This window comes from Micropterus salmoides, unplaced genomic scaffold, assembly GCF_014851395.1.
Source record: "Micropterus salmoides isolate LMB-PRFRI ecotype aquatic unplaced genomic scaffold, ASM1485139v1 Ms_hic_scaffold_7, whole genome shotgun sequence".
Taxonomy (NCBI): domain Eukaryota; kingdom Metazoa; phylum Chordata; class Actinopteri; order Centrarchiformes; family Centrarchidae; genus Micropterus; species Micropterus salmoides.
In genome coordinates, this window is record NW_024044459.1 from 11,457,502 (window position 1) to 11,479,970 (window position 22,469).

At 39.5% G+C, this 22,469-nt stretch overlaps 2 protein-coding genes and 1 long non-coding RNA gene across 3 annotated transcripts; all 3 read left to right on the forward strand.

Annotated features, from left to right (window-relative positions):
• Positions 1-2,122: 2,122 nt before the first annotated feature.
• Positions 2,123-6,229, forward strand: LOC119892267 (procathepsin L-like). Its single transcript, XM_038704449.1, has 8 exons — positions 2,123-2,279; positions 2,380-2,514; positions 2,590-2,712; positions 3,843-3,995; positions 4,543-4,767; positions 5,138-5,303; positions 5,415-5,532; positions 5,824-6,229. Exons 2-8 carry the CDS (start codon positions 2,392-2,394, stop codon positions 5,921-5,923), a joined length of 1,008 nt encoding a protein of 335 aa, XP_038560377.1. The 5' UTR covers positions 2,123-2,279; positions 2,380-2,391; the 3' UTR covers positions 5,924-6,229.
• Positions 6,230-9,114: 2,885 nt separating this feature from the next.
• On the forward strand, positions 9,115-11,217 carry LOC119892269. Its single transcript, XR_005442528.1, has 3 exons — positions 9,115-9,285; positions 9,989-10,171; positions 10,265-11,217. It is a non-coding gene; the product is annotated as an uncharacterized LOC119892269 (long non-coding RNA).
• A 2,127-nt stretch (positions 11,218-13,344) lies between these two features.
• On the forward strand, positions 13,345-17,671 carry LOC119892268 (procathepsin L-like). Its single transcript, XM_038704450.1, has 8 exons — positions 13,345-13,503; positions 13,604-13,738; positions 13,831-13,953; positions 14,398-14,550; positions 15,274-15,498; positions 16,672-16,837; positions 16,954-17,071; positions 17,515-17,671. The coding sequence occupies exons 2-8, from the start codon at positions 13,616-13,618 to the stop codon at positions 17,612-17,614; spliced, it is 1,008 nt and encodes a 335-aa protein (XP_038560378.1). The 5' UTR covers positions 13,345-13,503; positions 13,604-13,615; the 3' UTR covers positions 17,615-17,671.
• The last annotated feature ends 4,798 nt before the right edge of the window (positions 17,672-22,469 follow it).

Here is a 22,469-nt window from a genome sequence, read left to right on the forward strand (position 1 = left end):
AGTAGTTCAGAATTTTGGGAAATGCATGTATTTACTTTGTTGTCAAGAGTTACATACAGTTAATATGAAGCCACAGTGAGCAGTTAGCTTAGCTTAGCTTAGCTTAACTGAGCTTAGCGTAAAGACTGGAAACAGATAGCCTGGCTTTGTTCAAATGTAACAAAATCTGCCTACCTGAACCTTTTAAAGATTACTAATACTTTATGTCTTGTTTGTTTAATTTGTACAAAAACTAAAGAATAACATGTTGCAGATTTATAGTACTGCCACTCGAGATGGGCAGTTCTTTCATTGCTGGAGGTTGTTTCCTAGACATAACTTCTGAAGCTGCACGCCGAAGACATTGACCTTGACTGACTGTGGAGGCTACGCAGTCCGCGAGCAGTGATTGACACCGCGTTAGAGACTCCTCCTGGCTCTGTTTGGTCGTTTGTTTGGATTCGATCGCAGTGGATTCTTGCAAATGGCAGAAGGAGACGACAGAGGAACCTGAATTTTTTTTCACAGATTACCCGTCTTTAAGTTAAAGTTATTTTAAAAAGAATTCCCTTTTGCAGCTTTTGTTATGCCTGATACATTAAAGTGTAAACAGCATGATAATGCTGTATCTGGTTGAAGTTGGGCTATCTGTTACTACTTTTATTACTGTAGTTGTTACTGTAGTTTAATTTATGAAAATGCAATCAACCTGAAAAGTAACTTAAGCTGTCAGATAAATATAGTCCAGTAAAAAGAACTTAGATCAAGACTAAGACCAAGAGCCATAGTGGAGTAGGAGTATAAAGTAGCCTCAAATATCCAAGTGTAGTAAAGTACCTCATAAATTCAGTAAATGTACTTGGTTACTTTCCACCACTGATTAAATGAAAAGCATTAGGAACTCCAAAAACAGTAGTTTTTTTTTTATCTAAATGCATAAACAACTCTGCCTGTTCACAGTTTCACAGTCTTATCAACCACATGACCAACAACATTCATCAACTCAGACTTTGTCCCTGCAGTTACTGAAAGTCCTGCTGTGATGCATATTCACGTCCTCCCACAGCTTTAACGATGAAAACACTGGCCATCACTGATAGAATAATACCTCTCTTATATATAATTTATAGTGATCACTTTTATGAACCAAAAGACCAATTTTCTTCTTCTTTCTTTACATATTTGGACATTTGACAAAATGTAGTTTCTACATTTGAAAATGGGACATGCTTTGGCAACTCTACTGTTATCTCCTCATCTAAACCAGAAACAAATATTCTCCCATGTGGTTTCCTTTGCACTCTTATTTAATGCTAAACTTGATTACAATCACTTTAATTTCATTGACAGCCTTCAAAACCACAGCTTTGTCTGAGGCACAATCAAACAAAGTGGTTACTCAGGTCAAGTATCAGACAATGGGTTGCTGATCATAGACACACAAAAATCACCCTTTGGACTGATTTAGAGTATTTTTCAGAAACATTTTGCAGCTTAACCTTAATGTTAAAGTTCTGCAGTCTAAAACTCCACCTGAGCTCAATGAGGATAAAGAGAGGTTGACTATCTAACTCCAGAGCTTCTTACTTCCTGATGTAGGTGTAGCCTACTGTGGTCTAGTCGGTGTATGTAAGGAAAAGATAAACAAAATACAATAAATATCAGGTAGGACTGTCTAGAGCAGGGGTTTTCAAAGTGAGAGGTGGGCCTCCCCAGGCTCAGTGAATGCAAGTGAAGAAATTACATTACTTATTATTTAAAGGACATCACATAGCTTAAATGTGTGTGATTTGGTAAAAGATAGTTCAGAGATATGTCATTTTGAGAAAGTGCACTGTTTTTCCAACTTTCCCAGAGTGAGAAACAAATTTAGTCTGAAATGATGTTCAACTGAAAGATAAGGCCATCTTGGCTCAATTGTTGAGATTCTATGGATCGTGATTATGTTATACTTTATATGTTATGTAAGTGGGTTTTTTCATCAGTCAGCTAATCTGAAGGCTGATTGATCAGTAAAAAGTCTTTAATCAGCAGCTTTGTAAATCACTATGAATATCTTTCTCACAGTTTTATCTGCAACAATCCTGCAAAAAACACAATGCCCATTCCAGAGGGGGAATCACGTGCTTCCATGATGACATCATACGTCGGGGCGGGGCATCGGAGTAATAAACAATGAGTGGACCAATCAGAGAGCTCGGTGGGACGTTATTCTGCTGCCGGCCGGGCCTTTATAAACTAGTGTTTCTTGGTGGTAGTGAGTTATTTTCTCCTTCGTCTTCAACAGAAAGGAATATACAGTAAGTCCTACATTATGTCCTTTTACTGGAGTCTCGGCAGAGCTTCAGGCGTCCAGCAGTGAGTCCTAACTTGTTTTGCTGTCTTGTTGTTGTTTTCCAGTAGGAAGCCAGGATGCTGCCTCTAGCTGTGTTTGTTGTGTGTCTGAGTGCAGCCCTCTCAGCCCCCAGCCTGGACCGACAGCTGGATCAACACTGGGACCTGTGGAAGAGCTGGCACACAAAGAAATATCATGAGGTGAAGTGTTGTTTCTTTCTTTTCTAGCCTGCCAGGTATCAGGGAAAGGTCTGAATGGTGGTTGTTTATTTGTAGAAGGAGGAGGGCTGGAGGAGAATGGTGTGGGAGAAGAACCTGAAGAAGATCGAGCTGCACAACCTGGAGCACTCCCTGGGCAAACACACCTACCGCCTGGGCATGAACCACTTTGGAGACATGGTAAGACCCCGGTGTCAACGCACAGACCTAGGCTATATCTCACCTGGAAACACATATCCGGGGGAAATGGATTTGATAAGTGGCAAAGTAGACAATACAACAACAAGACTAAGGTTTGAATCGTGAACGTGTACCCTCGAATTGAGGATAAATGATAAATAGGCTATGCAGAAAGCACTTGTCCAACACAAATCGAGGAATAAAGGAAAAACATGAGAACAACAGATTCAATCTGGTGTGGGACGTACAATGATAATAAAGTCGGGGGAAACTTTAAATGGCACTGTTACATAGCTTTGAAGTGGCACATGATAAAAACTAGGGCTGCGCGATTGATCTAATCGCTGTCGCATCCTGTGCGATTACATCTTTATATACAGTCTATGGATTAAATGTAAGAAGTGTGCTCTGTGTGACACCCTCGTCGCTGTGTGCACAGTCTGACTGGCCACCACCTGTCGCTCTGCCACAGAGACAGAGATGAAGGCAGGGACGCGGTAAGAAAAGGAAGGTTTGGGTTTGGCTGGCTGGCCATTAAACGTTAGCTGTATCTGTGCCTTTTGTTGTTCTACATGTTTAACTTTTCATAAAGCAATATACTTGTCAGTGCCGCTTTTCGTCAGCCGACCAATCACAGTCTGGATGGGGCAGGACAATGCTGTTTACAATGTGGCTAACTCAGTATTTTTAGACTGGTGACAAAAAAACTGTATATTTATTCTTGTGTTCCTTTAACTTTGTTTAAAATGAGAAATACATTTCAAAATGTCAGTATTTTTGTGCATTTTCCTTAGTGGACTCAAAGTACCATTTATTCCCTTAGCCTATATCACAACCGCAAATTCTGAAAATATTGTCCACAATAATCGCAGTATGACATTTTCTCCAAATCGTGCAGCCCTTAAATAACTGTAAAATTTGAGAGAGCCGCAATGACATTTACTAAAGAATAATCTGCTTTAGCGCTGAATTTGTAAATCAGGTTTAGATGAACTACATCCATTAAAGTCTGCTGCTAAAGACACACAATCACAAACCACAGCTGCTTGTTGCCTTTTCTCCTCAGGTCTTATTGTAGCCTAATTCAGGTTTTACTGTCGTTTACTCACTTAACCTTTGTCTTTCCACAGACTAACGAGGAGTTCAGGCAGGTCATGAACGGCTACACGTACAAATCAGAGAGGAAGATCAAGGGATCTCTGTTCATGAAGCCCAACTTCCTGGAAGCCCCAAACTCTGTGGACTGGAGGGAAAACGGCTACGTCACTCCGGTGAAGGACCAGGTAACAACTGCTTTTATGTCTCATGTGACAGGATTGTTCAAAGTCATCGAGGCAGTACAACAGAAGATATTTTTAACTCTGGATTCTCAAATTGTAAAATCACCATGTAAAGCACACAAACAACCCACTACTCTGAATATAATTGTTTTTATTGTATAAGGTAGCTTTATTTATCATTTTACAACACAGGGTTGTATAAGGGTGAAGTGTGTATCGGCTCTCGCAAACAGAAACACCACATTGGTTCAAAGTGCTGGAGCACAGCGTTCTATATAACTGTATTTATGGAAGCAAAGTGCTATCTGATGTCAGGGAGATAAACTGCAATAAGAAGATACTGATACGGAAAACGTTACTGACACCATCAACTCTACGTTGTTCAGCGGTTCAGGGCCATGCAGAAGAGAATAACAGCAACAAAATGGCCGACATCAGAAAGGGACACAAGAATGTGAAATATGATAAATATGCAGCAGTGATTAAGAGCAAAAATAACTTGTACGGTTGATGTTTAACTCTGTATAACTTTTATCCCCTTCCCTCTCAGGGTCATTGTGGCTCCTGCTGGGCCTTCAGTGCCACCGGAGCTCTGGAGGGTCAGCAATTCAGGAAGACAGGAAAACCGGTGTCGCTGAGCGAGCAGAACCTGGTGGACTGTTCCAGACCCGAGGGCAACGAGGGCTGCAATGGCGGTCTGATGGACCAGGCCTTCCAGTACGTCAAGGACAATGGGGGGCTGGACTCCGAGGACGCTTATCCTTACCTGGGAACAGTACGTATGGGAGGACGGGGAAATGTGAAGTGGACTTAAAATTGCTATAAAATCAAGTTCTACTGAAAACAAGTTATGTACACAATGTCTTGGTAGAAAAACTTTTTCTTCTTTTTTTCCTATTTTCTTGATTGTTTGTTTGAAAAATATCTGAAAACCTGGAGCACAACGTGATATTGTCAAATGGCTTTTGTCAAATCAACAGTGCAAAAATATATTCAGTTTACTGAAATCAAATGTTCTGCTTTAAACAATCGATTGTCAAGAGTGCCAATCAATGGACTAATTGTTTTAATCCATTAATCATTGAAACTCTTCATGAAACTTTCAGGCAAGTGTTTTAATGAAAACCTTCCTCTTCTTTCTCCAGGATGGGCAGTGTCACTATGACCCCAACTACAACTCTGTCAACGCCACCGGATTCGTCGACATCCCCAGCGGTTCGGAGAACGCTCTGATGGAGGCCGTGGCCGCCGTGGGACCCGTTTCAGTCGCCATCGATGCCGGGCATGAATCTTTCCAGTTCTACCAGTCGGGTCAGTTCTTGGTTTTGTGCAACAGAGACAAAGTCAAAGAAACATTTTCTTGCTTTCATCTGCCAGCTAAGATTGCTTATATGTAACCTTTATTGGTTGATGTTACTTTAGGAATCTACTACGAGCAGGAATGCAGCAGTGAGGAGCTGGACCACGGTGTGCTGGTGGTGGGATACGGCTTTGAGGGAGAAGATGTGGAAGGCAAAAGATACTGGATCGTGAAGAACAGGTCAGTCAAAAGCATTTAACTTTGCTGTTTGGAAAACGGAGCACTCTAGAAGAGCACTAAAGAGCAGTGTGACTTTGTCTAATTACGTTGGAATTTTAGCTGAAACTTGTTTAACATGAACATTACAGATCTGTAAAATGGAAAGGAAAAAAAAAAATTTATTAGTTGTAATTTTGTGTCTTTGAAGCTAGTTTGGCTTTTAATTGAACTGTTCTAAAACTGCAGATACTCTGATGTAATTATATAAATGTTAAACTTCTTTCTCTTTTTGTTTTGTTTGTCTTCTTGCAGCTGGAGTGAAAAGTGGGGAGACAAAGGCTACATCTACATGGCTAAAGACCGAAAGAACCACTGTGGCATTGCCACAGCAGCCAGTTATCCTCTCGTTTAACGTTTTGCACAGCTCCACTTTATAGGACCATAATGATTTTATTGCAATCGTTTGGCTGGAGGACGAGTCTTCGGTCAGAGCGACACATTAACAGGAGATTCTGTGAAGAAACCCTGTTTTTATGAAAATGGCGCCATTTTGTTTTGGCTGGTTTTATGCCACTTTATTTTGTCTGAAAGATTTTAGTCGAGTGTTTTATTCTCTGTAAATATGTGTATGCTGCTGGGTGATATGTTGACACTTGCTTCATCATTGTAAATGATTGTTTTTCTACTTTTACTGTGATAAATTAAAGTTGTGAAACACTAGTTTACTGTTTGGAGTATTTTTCTACTGCACTAGGGATTGTTGCTGTCCTGTGAAAACCATGTATCTCAAATGTAAAATTTATGAGCTGATAACAGCTTTACCTTCAGGTAGTTAGATTTTCATAAATGTTCTATAAAGCAACATTTCAGTTCTTCCGGAAAAATTCAAAATGAAAACAATTAAGGATACATGTTTTTAATGAGCAGCAGTGATGAACATAAAGTACTGCGCAAAGTGAAGCCATTTTATTGTTTTTCCTAAAAACATCAAAACAAACATTTAATTTATTAGAAAAAAGTAATGACATAATGATGCAAGACAATTGAATAACCCTGCATTGTTACATGGCAAAGCATTGTTTTGATATCTGAAAGGTGCTTAACATAAAGTCATCAGTCACCTCTATTGATTGAAGCTATATCAGAGGACATTGATGAAGAGTTTTTGTATCGTGTCCCTAAAATCCCTCATTAACAAATTTAGGGGTCAGTGTCACTGCATAATATTTTCAGCTGATACAGATAAATAGAACTGATCATAAAATAATTCCTTGACCATGGTATATCTTAAAATGTAGTAACTAGAGTTGCTAAAAAATATTTCATGTGCAGCTGTGTTCTTCAGAGCGTTGTACTCTGTTTATCTCACATGCTGGTTTGACACGTAGCACAAAGACTGAGTCACAAGAACTCCGTAAAGGCATGATAATAATAAGATTGAATAAATAAACGTTCAGCACAGGAACAGATCCACTCCGACTGGGTCTGGGGGTTGTTCCAGGTGCAGGACAAACAGTGGGTGATGCCCTCCCTAGGGCCTGGGGGCGACTGAAGGGGGCCAATAACCCCCTCAAACAAACTCAGGGGGAGGAGGGGGAGGAGGAGAAGGGAGGCAGGAAGAGATGTTTTATTTCATTATTTCTATTTTTAATGTAATTATTAATAATATTTTTTGCTTAATTTATTTATTTACTTTTTTCTTGTTCTTCCTCTCATTAACCCCCCTTTTTTCCCTTTTTTTATTTTAATTTATTTTTTTCTTCTCTTCCCTTAAGTACAAAGCATTTACTCTCCATACTTCCCAACTCAGTTTCTCCCACACTACCTCTCATTTTCTACATTATTTCTTGATTTGGACCAGTAACTTCCAGGAGACAATGCTGTTTCTTGGCAACTGGTCTTGAGAATGACAATGTTTGACACACAACCATCAATAATACTTTGGATTGATTAAACAAATGAGATAGAATGTGTTAATTAGAGCTGAAGGTGGATTTTTTATCTTTCAACAAAGCCAGGCTAGCTGTTTCCCCCGTTTCCAGTCTTTGTGCTAAGCTAAGCTAACTGACAAACTATGATCTTCTTTTCCTAAACTTGACCAAGTGGTTCTGTTGCCAAACCCAACCAAACCACACGTGAAAGCCTCAGCACTGACTTTTGGTTTCACACAAACCCAGGTCTCCTGGGTGAAAGTCCTGTGTTCGTCACATTCACAGAGTTACCATCTAGACACATCCAGGAAGGTTATCATGTGTTTATGTGTTACCCTGTTTATATGTTAACATTTACCAGGTTAGCGGCGTGATGCAGGAGATAAAAAGGTAGTAAAGCCTTGTTTTGAGACAGACCTTTAAAAACATATGAAAATATTAACTAAAATTTAAATGTTACAGTTCATTAAAGGGCCGTGAATATTTACAGTACTATGGAAATGTATATGGTAATAACAAGTAAGACTTGTTTTGTTGCCAACAAACTTCCTTATATGTATACTGACAAGAATGAAACTCAACTAGTTCGCATCAACTCATCATGTGACAGACCTTTACAGGTAAAAATGGATTCATTGTGTGTTCCATGACATGATGAGCAGTCCTATGAGGCTCTAATATCAACTAGAAATTGTCCGGCCCCACATAAAAAGTACAACTTGATATTTCCTACATTCAAAAAGCTGTCTCCAATCAGTGTTTTCAAAGCCCTCACAGAGAAGATTCAAGCAGACTGGTCACTTAACAAACCAACCAACTTCCCTCATACTGTTCAACTTACGCAGTTGTCCACTACGTCTCCTGATCCCCCGCAGCCTTTGGTCCCCATTGCTGCTCACCCGGTACCAAGTCTTCTGTTCCTGTCCCAGAACAGTATGATGGCGATCTTGGACTTGCAAAGCCTAACTCCATGACTGGAGCTGTCGGAGCCTGGGGATCTGCTGGACGGGAGAGTCAGTCTGCCCTGTGTGTCCTTTTCTCAGGAGGAGATGCAGAGTTGGCTGTAGATTTCAGGACCCCAGCTGTGGGAGGAGAGTTTTTAGCAGAGCTGGGACCAAGTCATCGTTTTACAAGTCACAAGTAAGTCTCAAGTCTTAGCACTCAAGTCCCAAGTTTAGTCCCAAGTCCAGACCGATCATGACGGGCAAGTCCGAGTCAAGTCTCAAGTGAAGACTAACAAGTCCCAAGTCCTAAACGTTTAGTTTCTAGTCCTAAACAAGTCATACTGCGCTCTTAACCAAATTTAGTTTTTTCAAGTTAAAAATAAAAATATGTATTGAATGAAGCATTAGATTGTACATAAAGAATGCAGAGGCGCAGTTTCAAACAACAAATGTTCTATATTTGAATGAATTAAATTAAATGTTCGTGCAGGGCTGCTAAGTATTTTGGTCGAAATAAAGATCATATTTATTAAACAGATTCCTCATTGACTAAGGAAACATTAATCTATAGAACTTGTAATTGTAATTTTGTTATATGCATTAGGCCTACTCCAAAATCCCAAATCGCCCATGAAATAAGAAATAGTAATACAACACTGCTTCAGGGGACTGATGGGCCACCGAGGGGGCTCTGTGTGTGTGTGTGTGTGTGCGCATGTGCGTGTGTGTGTGTGTGTGTGTACACGTAGGGGAGCAGAGCAGGTCGCAGGTGACGAAGTTACGTTACAGAACGCTGAAATCCAACCGTGGTTTTTGTCGGGAGATGCAGTGACTTAAAATAAATAAATCGGTTTGACGTTAGAAGACGCAGACACAGTGGATATTTAAGCACCGATCAGGTAAAGCAACATTGAACGCACCTGGTTTAGAATAAATAATATCTAGCCTATTCACCCATTAACTATACCAGCTTATCTTTAACTCTTTATCTTATCTTTATATAGTGTAAAATGCCGTAGGTTAAGTTGTTGAATAGGAAGTTATAGCAGTTATAACCCCCAGTCATGTTGGCTCCAGCTGAATTAAACATCAGGGAGTTTGGGCTTTTACGGAGGGAAGAAAGCCTCAACTCTAAAGGAAAGGGGTCCGCTGGATTTATGAAACAAAACGGCGCAACTATCATTTTATCTTAATTAACTTGTTTTTGTAATTGGTGGAAGCAGCTTCACGCAACAGCTGCGGCATCTCTCTACACTGTTTCGACCTGACTTTTCTTTTCTCAGTGAGATAGAATAATTTAGAAAGTTGTGCAGCCCCCAGCGGCAAAAGTGCATGGATCATGCCCCCAGTTTGCACCCTGGGTGGTAGCCAAAGTCTTAATTGAGATTAAAATGTAATTAATGGCATGTTGATGCGCTGCGAATTTTTTATATTATAATATATATTTGGGCATGAGGTGTCAAGTCAGCTCGAGTCAAAAGGCTCAAGTCCAAGTGAAGTCACGAGTCATTTGAAGTCAAAGTTGCAAGCCTTCTTTGATTTTGTCAAGTCGAGTCTAAAGTCATAATTTTTGTGACGGGAGTCCACACCTCTGGTTTTTAGATTGGAATGTCGCCGGGCAAAAATCGCGATGGAGTCTCTTGACATTCACCTGGAAGCAAAGGCTCTGAAGGAACTGAAAGGCTACGGAATAGCTGTTGACTCAGGAAGCTCATGGCCCCGTCACCCTCCTGGTAACCATCAAGAGAGTATCAGACTTCCCTTCTGGTACCAGGAATCCCCTGGGTAAGACACACATTCCTCAAATGAACTGGACCGCAGGTAAAATCATGTACTGGGGCACATTTTGTCCTTTTAATTGTTCGCATTCTGCCCTAGTTACAGCTTGCAACCAGAGCATCCACGTCTCTTCTGGAGGACTTTCATGATCTCAAGCCAAGTTCCTGCCACATTATTGTCCGTATAATTGTGTAGTTGACCTCCACTCGGGGGCTCCCCTCCCTAACAGCCAGCACTACAACCTCTCTCGACCGGAACAGAAGGCCTTGGAGAAGTACATCCAGGAATTATGTTGTTTGTTTTTTTTGTTTAGATTAATGGAAGACCACCTTTAACAGCCCCCTAGGACACTATGAGTACGAGTACGAGTATGCCCTGTGGATTAACTATTGCCCCCGCAGTGCTCCAGGCTCTTGTAAATTTACCTATGACATCTTGATTTTTTCCAAGACCCTCCCTGCAAGCAGCGTGTGCACCAGGTTCTCCAACGTCTCCTAGAGAACAAGTTGTTTGTGACAGCAGAGAAATGGGATTTTTATGTTCCCAAAATTTTAGTTTTTGGTTATATCATTGTACCTGGTGAGGTGCAGATGGATCTTGCCATGGTAATGGCAGTTACATAATAGTCAGCACCCATCAACCATAAGTTGTAGCAGTGCGTCCTGGGTTATCCCAGTTTCCATTCGAGGATCATTAAACAACAGTTGCCTTGCTGCTCCCCTCATGGCTGTCACCTCCACCTGGATGCCCTCCATGTATCTTCTTCTCCCACAGAGCTTCTCACAGTTAAATTAGCCCTGGAGGAGTGGTGTCACTCAGTTGTGGAGGAGTGTGGCAACAGCTGTTAATCATCATCATCAGCCTCCTCTGCTTTATATACTGGGCATCAACTCCACCACACCGCCAGATAGTAGATAAAACTATACAAGATTCCCGGTCTGACTCTTGCCTTCATCCCACTCCTGCTCAGCATGAATTATCTGTCTCATGTACAACTGTCAGGATATTGTGACAGTTTTAGAAAATATGGAATAAAGATAGTTTGAAAAGAATTCCTTCTTGCAGCTTTAATGTATGATTATGACTGACACGTTAGCATGTACTACACTACAATACATTGACTATACATTGAATCTATTTAAAATGCACACAATTGTATTTGTTGCTCATCAACCTGAAAAGTAACTTAAGCTGTCAGATAGATATAGTCCAGTAAAAAGAACTTAGATCAAGACTAAGACCAAGAGCCATAGTGGAGTAGGAGTATAAAGAAATATGACCACATTACTCCTATTTTAGCTTCATTACACTGGCTCCCAGTATGTTTTAGAATTGACATTAAAATTCTATTGATCACTTTTAAAGCTCTTCATGGCCTCTCGCCTTGTTATATTTCTGACCTTTTAGTCCCATACACACCAGCACGTACCTTGAGATCCTCGGGCAGAGGTCTGTTGTCTGTTCCAGAGTCTCGACTGAAAACTAAAGGGGACAGAGCGTTTGCTGTCAGGGCCCCGAGGCTCTGGAACAGCCTGCCTGAGGAAATCAGGTCGGCTGAGTCAGTGAACTCTTTTAAGTCCCTTCTTAAAACATACTTTTATAGGAGAGCCTTTCCCGATCTTATTTGACTTTATTTTATCCCTTTTATTTTATTCTATTTTACTAATTTTATATTTATCTTAAACGTATATTTTAGTCTTTTCAATGTTTTCATGCTTTTATCTTGTATTGTTTTTGTATTATTGTCTCTTGGGTATTATTGTCTTTACACTTGTTAAAGCACTTTGTAACTTGTTTTTGAAAAGTGCTCTACAAATAAAGATTATTATTATTATTATATTATATAAAGTAGCCTCAAATATCCAAGTGTAGTAAAATACCTCATAAATATATACTTGGTTACTTTCCACCACTGATTAAATGAAAAGCATTAGGAACTCCAAAAACAGTAGTTTTTTTTTTTTTTATCTAAATGCATAAACAACTCTGTCTGTTCACAGTTTCACAGTCTTATCAATCACATGACCAACAACATTCATCAACTCAGACTTTGTCCCAGCAGTTACTGAAAGTCCTGCAGTGATGCATATTCACGTCCTCCCACAGCTTTGACGATGAAAACACTGGCCATCACTGATAGAATAATACCTCTCTTATATATAATTTATAGTGATCACTTTTATGAACCAAATGACCAATTTTCTTCTTCTTTCTTTACATATTTGGACATTTGACAAAATGTAGTTTCTACATTTGAAAATGGGACATGCTTTGGCAATTCTACTGTTATCTCCTCATCTAAACCAGAAACAAATATTCTCCCATGTGGTTTCCTTTGCACTCTTATTTAATGCTAAACTTGATTACAATCACTTTAATTGCATTGACAGCCTTCAAAACCACAGCTTTGTCTGAGGCACAATCAAACAAAGTGGTTACTCAGGTCAAGTATCAGACAATGGGTCGCTGATCATGGACACACAAAAATCACCCTTTGGACTGATTTAGAGTATTTTTCAGAAACATTTTGCAGCTTAACCTTAATGTTAAAGTTCTGCAGTCTAAAACTCCACCTGAGCTCAATGAGGATAAAGAGAGGTTGACTATCTAACTCCAGAGCTTCCTACTTCCTGATGTAGGTGTAGCCTACTGTGGTCTAGTCGGTGTATGTAAGGAAAAGATAAACAAAATACAATAAATATCAGGTAGGACTGTCTAGAGCAGGGGTTTTCAAAGTGAGAGGTGGGCCTCCCCAGGCTCAGTGAATGCAAGAAGAAATTACATTACTTATTATTTAAAGGACATCACATAGCTTAAATGTGTGTGATTTGGTAAAAGATAGTTCAGAGATATGTCGTTTTGAGAAAGTGCACTGTTTTTCCAACTTTCCCAGAGTGAGAAACAAATTTAGTCTGAAATGATGTTCAACTGAAAGATAAGGCCATCTTGGCTCAATTGTTGAGATTCTATGGATCGTGATTATGTTATACTTTATATGTTATGTAAGTGGGTTTTTTCATCAGTCAGCTAATCTGAAGGCTGATTGATCAGTAAAAAGTCTTTAATCAGCAGCTTTGTAAATCACTATGAATATCTTTCTCACAGTTTTATCTGCAACAATCCTGCAAAAAACACAATGCCCATTCCAGAGGGGGAATCACGTGCTTCCATGATGACATCATATGTCGGGGCGGGGCATCGGAGTAATAAACAAAGAGTGGACCAATCAGAGAGCTCGGTGGGACGTTATTCTGCTGCCGGCCGGGCCTTTATAAACTTGTGTTTCTTGGTGGTAGTGAGTTATTTTCTCCTTCGTCTTCAACAGAAAGGAATATACAGTAAGTCCTACATTATGTCCTTTTACTGGAGTCTCGGCAGAGCTTCAGGCGTCCAGCAGTGAGTCCTAACTTGTTTTGTTGTCTTGTTGTTGTTTTCCAGTAGGAAGCCAGGATGCTGCCTCTAGCTGTGTTTGTTGTGTGTCTGAGTGCAGCCCTCTCAGCCCCCAGCCTGGACCGACAGCTGGATCAACACTGGGACCTGTGGAAGAGCTGGCACACAAAGAAATATCATGAGGTGAAGTGTTGTTTCTTTCTTTTCTTTCCTGCACGCTTTTCTAGCCTGCCAGGTATCAGGGAAAGGTCTGAATGGTGGTTGTTTATTTGTAGAAGGAGGAGGGCTGGAGGAGAATGGTGTGGGAGAAGAACCTGAAGAAGATCGAACTGCACAACCTGGAGCACTCCCTGGGCAAACACACCTACCGCCTGGGCATGAACCACTTCGGAGACATGGTAAGACCCCGGTGTCAACGCACAGACTTTATAAAAATTGATTTGGTAACAGCAAATTAAACAGTACAACAACAAGAGTAAACTAATGTTTGAATCGTGAATGTGTACCCTCTAATAAAGGATAAATTATAAATATTCAGAAAGCACTTGTCCAACACAAATCGAGGAATAAAGGAAAAACATGAGAACAACTGATTCAATCTGGTGTGGGACGTACAATGATAATAAAACCGGGGGGAAATTTGAGAGAACTGCAGTGACATTTACTTAAAATTTTTTTGCTTAGTGTAAATCAGGTTTAGATGAACTGCATCCATCAAAGTCTGCTGCTAAAGACACACAATGACAAACCACAGCTGCTTGTTGCCTTTTCTCCTCAGGTCTTATTGTAGCCTAATTCAGGTTTTACTGTCGTTTACTCACTTAACCTTTGTCTTTCCACAGACTAACGAGGAGTTCAGGCAGGTCATGAACGGCTACACGTACAAATCAGAGAGGAAGATCAAGGGATCTCTGTTCATGAAGCCCAACTTCCTGGAAGCCCCAAACTCTGTGGACTGGAGGGAAAACGGCTACGTCACTCCGGTGAAGGACCAGGTAACGACTGCTTTTATGTCTCATGTGACAGGATTGTTCAAAGTCATCGAGGCAGTACAACAGAAGATATTTTTAACTCTGGATTCTCAAATTGTAAAATCACCATGTAAAGCACACAAACAACCCACTACTCTGAATATAATTGTTTTTATGGTATGAGGTAGATTTATTTATCATTTTACAACACAGGGTTGTATAACGGGATGAAGTGTGTAGGCTATCTGTTCTCTCCACCCCCTTGGCATACGCTGTGTATACATGTAAGCTGAAACCAGTCTGACCAGCTCACAGTAAACCAGGTCAGGGTAAAGCAAATATGTAGGCTACATTGTGTAGAAATGCTGGAGTGCGATGTACAACATAACTTTAATAACAAGATACGGGGTGCCGTAGGAAACTGCAAAACTACTGGTAGTCTGTCGACAAGATGATGGTGTAAAATGTTTTTACGAGGTAGATTTATTTGTGACATTACAACATGTTGTAATGTGAAATTGAGTTTGAGGCAGGATTTGAAAACGGAAAACGTTACTGACACCATCAACTCTACGTTGTTCAGCGGTTCAGGGCCATGCAGAAGAGAATAACAGCAACAAAATGGCCGACATCAGAAAGGGACACAAAAATGTGAAATATGATAAATATGCAGCAGTGATTAAGAGCAAAAATAACTTGTACGGTTGATGTTTAACTCTGTATAACTTTTATCCCCTTCCCTCTCAGGGTCATTGTGGCTCCTGCTGGGCCTTCAGTGCCACCGGAGCTCTGGAGGGTCAGCAATTCAGGAAGACAGGAAAACAGGTGTCGCTGAGCGAGCAGAACCTGGTGGACTGTTCCAGACCCGAGGGCAACGAGGGCTGCAATGGCGGTCTGATGGACCAGGCCTTCCAGTACGTCAAGGACAATGGGGGGCTGGACTCCGAGGACCCTTATCCTTACCTGGGAACAGTACGTATGGGAGGACGGGGAAATGTGAAGTGGACATGTCTTAAAATGTCAAGAACAAATTTTAATTAATTAGTTAGAATGTTGTTCCTCTTCTCCTAATTTAACCTCCAAACTATGAGACTTGTCATTACACTTTGTTGGCATTAAAAAGGGAGTATTTAAAGGTCTTAAATTTAGGTTTATGAAACATAGATTTAATTAACTATTACTGTAAAACTTGAATTAAAATCTAAGTCACAAATAGCCGCCTATCTAGGCCTTTACTGGCCTGGTGTGGGTACACGTTTTTAAAAATAAATGCAGGTCTCAATTAGACATCTTGTCTGGTTTTTATAGAAGTTCTTTGGATGTATAAAACCTCTTAAAAAACGCTGCGTCACCCGCTTTTGCTAGTTCGAAGCTGCTTAGATTGTGAATAGAAATATGCGTGTTTAAACTTTTGTCAGTATGGACATGATACAAATGGTTAGATTCTCCACAATTCAATCATTCAGTTCATTTTACAGAAACAACAAGCCCCAAAGTCTAATTCACTCATATTTACTGGCATGGTAAACAAGAGAGACCTTTAAAGAGGACGTAAAGTCCGAATGTGTCCGTTCCTTTATTACTTTTATACTTTTGTAAGGGTCCACCGATCAAAATAATCAAAACGTCAAAAAATCTAATTCAAAAAATTATCTTGGTGCCTACAAAAAACAAAAAAGTGGCTAAGCTGTCTGTCTGTAATTTTTATACACATAATCATACTGGTTGAAATAAAGTCATAGTATCCCATGTCACATCTTTGCTGAGCAAGAGTTTTGCACAAAAGGAAGTAAAGGCCTTTCCCAAATATAGACAGGGTGAGTTCAGTGATTTTAGCATATAAATTATAAGTTATACAGTAGTTTTATTATTGATTGACCTGTTGATTATTTTCTTGATTAATTGTTTGTTTGAAAAATATCTGAAAACCTGGAGCACAACGTGATATCGTCAAATGGCTTTTGTCAAATCAACAGTGCAAAAATATTTTCAGTTTACTGAAATCAAATGTTCTGCTTTAAACAATCGATTGTCAAAAAAGAGTGCCAATCAATGGACTAATTGTTTTAATCCATTAATCATTGAAACTCTTCATGAAACTTTCAGGCAAGTGTTTTAATGAAAACCTTCCTCTTCTTTCTCCAGGATGGGCAGTGTCACTATGACCCCAACTACAACTCTGTCAACGCCACCGGATTCGTCGACATCCCCAGCGGTAAGGAGAACGCTCTGATGAAGGCCGTGGCCGCCGTGGGACCCGTTTCAGTCGCCATCGATGCCGGACATGAAACTTTCAAGTTCTACCAGTCGGGTCAGTTCTTGGTTTTGTGCAACAGAGACAAGTCAAAGAAACATTTTCTTGCTTTCATCTGCCAGCTGTTTTTAAGATGGTTTATATGTAACTTGTTTTGGTGGGTGTTACTTTAGGAATCTACTACGAGAAGGAATGCAGCAGCGAGGAGCTGGACCACGGTGTGCTGGTGGTGGGATACGGCTTTGAGGGAGAAGATGTGGACGGCAAGAAATACTGGATCGTGAAGAACAGGTCAGTCAAAAGCATTTAACTTTGCTGTTTGGAAAACGGAGCACTCTAGAAGAGCACTAAAGAGCTGTGTGACTTTGTCTAATTACGTTGGAATTTTAGCTGAAACTTGTTTAACATGAACATTACAGATCTGTAAAATGGGAAGGAAAAAAAAAATTTATTAAATGTAATTTTAGTTTTGTGTCTTTGAAGAACAGGTCAGTCCAAAGCATTTAACTTTGCTGTTTGGAAAATTGAGCCCTTTGTCCCCACTGTCCGCGATGTTTTGTTGAGGTTTAGTAGGAATTTCAGTTTGAAAGATACAGTCTATTCAACTTCAACATTCAGTGTAAATAGGACATGTCTCTGGCTTTTAATTGAACTGCTCTTAAAATGCAGATCGTCTGATGTAATTATTTAAATGTTAAACTTTTACCATTTTTGTTTTGTTTGTCTTCTTGCAGCTGGAGTGAAAAGTGGGGAGACAAAGGCTACATCTACATGGCTAAAGACCGAAAGAACCACTGTGGCATTGCCACAGCAGCCAGTTATCCTCTCGTTTAACGTTTTGCACAGCTCCACTCTGTAGGACCATAATGATTTTATTGCAGTCGTTTGGCTGAAGGACGAGTCTTCGGTCAGAGCGACACATTAACAGGAGATTCTGCAATGTTTTAAGAGAAAAAACACTCTTTTCATGGAAATGGCGCCATTTTGTTTTGGCTGGTTTTATGCCACTTCATTTTGTCTGAAAGATTTTAGTCTAGTGTTTTATTCTCTGTAAAATATGTGTATGCTGCTTAGTAAGTGATACATTGACACTTGCTTTGTTCATGCTTCGGTGAAATAAAGTTATGAAACACTAGTTTGGTGTATTTTTCACTTCATTCATTGCAAAACAGTGTATCTCCAAAATGTTAGTGTTTCTTGAGCTGATAATATACGGTGGCACTGAGAGGCCAAATACACTGCAAATTAAGGAAACACATGCAAATAGATCACAACACAACACATAAAGACTACACAACACAATATGACAACACAACACATTTCGACCAAGGTTATTATAGTTTTCTTTTTTTTTTGACTTTTTGTTTTCAATCTCAGTTTAGTTTTTAATGTAGGTTTGCTAAAAGGGAGAGCCTTTTTAAACTATCTGAAGCTTGAACATAGGGCTCTCTTGACGGATAAAGCAGTACAGCCACACGACACCAGCTCTTCACTCCAGCTCTTCATGTCAGTTCCACCAGCTTCATATCCACTTGAAATGTAGGCTTATTTAGGTCCTTTGAAATAAATAAATAAATACATGAAAACAAAGGACATTTACGCTTTCATTTTAGTTAGTTTTAGGTAGTTTTGAAAAGCTACAATACAGTTTTAGTTAGCGTTTTTTTGTAAAGCTTCGTTTTTATTTTTATTTCAGTTAACGACAATTTTTTTTTCACATCTATCTTTTCTTATCTCGTACGCTTTTGTTAACGATTATAACCTTGATTACGACAACACAACACATTACAACACAATATGCCAACACAATACAATATGACAACACATTACGACAACACAATATGACGACACAACACATTAAGACAACACGACACATTAAGACAACAACATATTACGACAACACAACACATTAAGACAACAACACATTACGACAACAACACATTATATACATTTACATTTACTCGTTTGGCAGACGCTTTTTCCAAAGCGACTTACATTTGAGGAACAACATATAAGCATCAACAGAGCATCAAATACAGATCTACGACTGACAATACATACTAGTAAGAGCAGCAATAAAGACTAGTAAGAGCTCATAGTTCATATCACATCAGACGGCGTTCGTTGGAGGAGTGTAGTGGCCGAGAAGGAACATAAGTTTGTATTATGGAGTTTAGGTAGATGGGTGCAAACCCTGTAGTCACTCTGTATGCAAGCATTAGTGACTTGAATCTGATTCTGGACGCCACGGGGAGCCAGTGGAGGTCACTGAGTAATGGAGTGACATGAGTCCTTTTGGGCTGATCAGAAACCAGACGCGCTGCTGCGTTCTGAACCATTTGTAAGGGTTTCACCGCACAAGCTGGAAGACCTGCTAGGAGGGCATTGCAATAGTCGAGGCGAGAGATAACCATGGCCTGTACCAGAAGCTGGGTGGCATACTGAGTGAGGTAGGGCCTGATTTTCCTTATGTTGTATAGAGAAAAGTGGCACGACCGAGAGACAGTAGCAACATGGTCTGAAAAGGACAGCTGGTCATCAATCATGACACTCAAGTTTCTCACCACCCTGGTTGGAGTGATGGTAGAGGAGTCAATTTGTAGTTTGATGTAATGGTGGATAGATTGCTCAGCTGGAATGACCAAGAGTTGGTGTAAATTGAGAAGAGAAGGGGCCCTAGCACTGATCCTTGGGGCACCCCTGTGGAGAGGCAGTGGGAGGATGATAATTGTCCTTGCCACAACACATTGTAGGAACGCCCCAAGAGTTAGGATTCGAACCACAGGAGTGCTTTACTTGAGATGCCCATTGCTGAGAGAGCGGATAGCAGGATCCTGTGGTTGACTGTGTCAAAGGCAGCTGACAGGTCAAGCAGGATAAGAACCGAGGATTGGGCTGCAGCTTTAGCTGACCTTAGGGCTTCTGTTATAGACAAAAAAGCCGTTTCAGTAGAGTGGGCACTCTTAAAACCAGACTGGTATGGATCTAGGAGGTCATTCCGTGAGAGGAATTCTGAGACCTGTTAATACTGCCCGTTCAATAGTTTTGGATAAAAATGGTAGAAGAGACACTGGTCGATAGCTTGAGTTGGGTCAAGTGAGGGATCTTTCAGCAACACAACACATTAAGACAACACAACACATAACAACATAACACATTAAGACAACAACACATTACGACAACACAACAACACATTCAGACAAGACAACACAATATGACAACACAATACCTTAAAACAACACATTACAACAACACAACACATTATGACAACACAAAACATTAAGACAACACACCTTAAAACAACACAATACATTACAACAACACAACACATTATGACAACACAACACAATACATTACAACAACACAACACATTATGACAACACAACGGAAGTGTTTCCAGGGGACACTTTTCAGTGATGCACACACTGAGTTTGTTTTGGTTTTGCCACATGATTTTGGCGTGGCAGTATCCATCAGTGAATGAAGCTAAAATTTAAGTGTTTTTGTTGTTATTTTAACATTGTATGATTCTGATATTAACTGTTGCAGATGTCTGTTGGTAAACTAGCGTTACCATTTAGCTAACAGAAGTTTTGACGTGTTGTCAAATTAATTAAGATGATTTCTTAACTTGCTTGTGGTTTGTCCGCCAGTTCAAATAACCTGACAAAAAAAACACAATTGCCATGTGCTAGCTTGCTAGAGTCCTGGATTCGATTCGAATTTCAGTCAGAATAAAAGTGTGTAACATTAGGTTAAATGTCAAATTAGTAACGTTAGTAGGCCTAGCAGCTAAACAAAGCTACTTTCATTAATATGCAAAATAATCTCCTGTTATTGTTTCTTTATTATACTTGTGTGACACACTGTTGTTTGAATTTCAGTTGTTTTTCCGAATTTGTATGCTAAATCATGTGAATTTCTTAGCTACACTTCACATTGTCACATTTCCACAGGTAATGTATTGTCTATATTGTGGAATCGAATTGGCTGGGTGTATTGGATGTTTTTCTGGTTCCTGTGGCAGTACCATTAAATTTTTGGCACCTTTTGTAGAGGACGGTAAGTTCTTCCTTAAAAGTCATTTCCACTAGTGCTTGAGTTTAAATGTTTGAATTGTTCATGATGTGGTACCATTTTAATAAGGGCTGTACAGTTATTATTGTCAGTCAGGCCACTTTTAACATTTTGTAGAACTTCTGAAGCCATTTTATTTTACTGTTTCTCCTATAACAAAGTAAACAATTACATAACATTTTTAAATAAGAATAATTACAAAAACGTAATGACAATGATGCAAGACAATAAAAAAAACTTGCATTATTATATGGCAAAGCACTGGACTGTTTACTCAAACAGAAGCTATATCAGAGGGTCATTGATGAAGGGTGTTTGTATCGTGTTCCTCAAAACTCTCAATAACATTTAGGGGTCAATAATATTTTCAGCTGTTATATATAAATAGAATTGATCAAAAATCTATTTCTGGACCTGCTATAACCATAAAACAACTAAATCTTGTAACTAGAGCTACCAAACAATGTGTTCTTCACTGCGCTGTACTAATTAGTGAGCTTCAAAGGTGCCGGGATGTGGACAAAGCCAGGTTAGCTGTTCCCTCCCCACCGCTTCCAATCTTTGTGCTAAATTAAGCTAACTGGCTGCTGGCTAGCCTTATATTTGCCATATAAGAGTAGTATTAACATTCTCATCTAACTCTCAGCAAGAAAGCATATCTGTGTTGAACTATTCCTTTAAATGTCTTTATTACACCGAAGGCCACTGCTCTTACTACATGTAAAATTAAGGTATTCTCATTATCTAAATGCCTTTGTTACATGTTTGTGTAGTCAAAGGATTTCCAGTTGTCTGTAATCTGTAATTTCATGAATATTTAGTTTGTCTTCACTCTAACAGGCCTGTCGATGTGCTTTGTGAACCACCAACGTGTCATTCATACATTCCTCAGATTAGGACGCTGCTAAGCTAGCACAACAGGAAGATTATCAGCACCTTGTCTGGTCTTCCCATCCAGAGACAAACTCTAACTGACCTGAACTGATGCCTGATGACACGTCTATGTTTTTGTACAAAACGGCCTCACTTGTTTGTTCATGTTATTGATCCAAGAGGCAGTTGATTAAGTAATACAACAACACTAAAGGATTAGCCGTGACGGTGATGAAATGTTATTTATTTACACATCATCTTAGCATTTTTTTTACATGATAACATTTAGCACATTAGCAATGTGATGCAGGAGATGGAAAGTTAGCAAAGCCTTGTTTAGAAACCGACCTTTACAAACGTATGAAAATATTAAGTAAATGTTAAATTGTTACAAAGGACAGTAAGTTTTTACATTACTATGGAAATGAATGTATGATAATTACGAGTAAAAGACTTGAAACTCAACCTGTTTGTCTATAGTTTGCATCAACTCAAATGTATTTGACATGTGTGTTTTTACACTAATTTTTAAACAAACAAAGGTTTCAGGTTAAACAGCTGAAATATAACAAGTTAATTTTGCGGTCTTTTGAGGTGCTTATAGCCGGTTAACTTAGCATAGCATCAAGACTGGAAACAGCTAGCCTGGCACATAACTTCCTGTAAAACGGCAATTTGTAATTTTTACTCTTTCTTTTTTATGCTAAGTAAACAAATAAGATATAACATATGAGTAAGC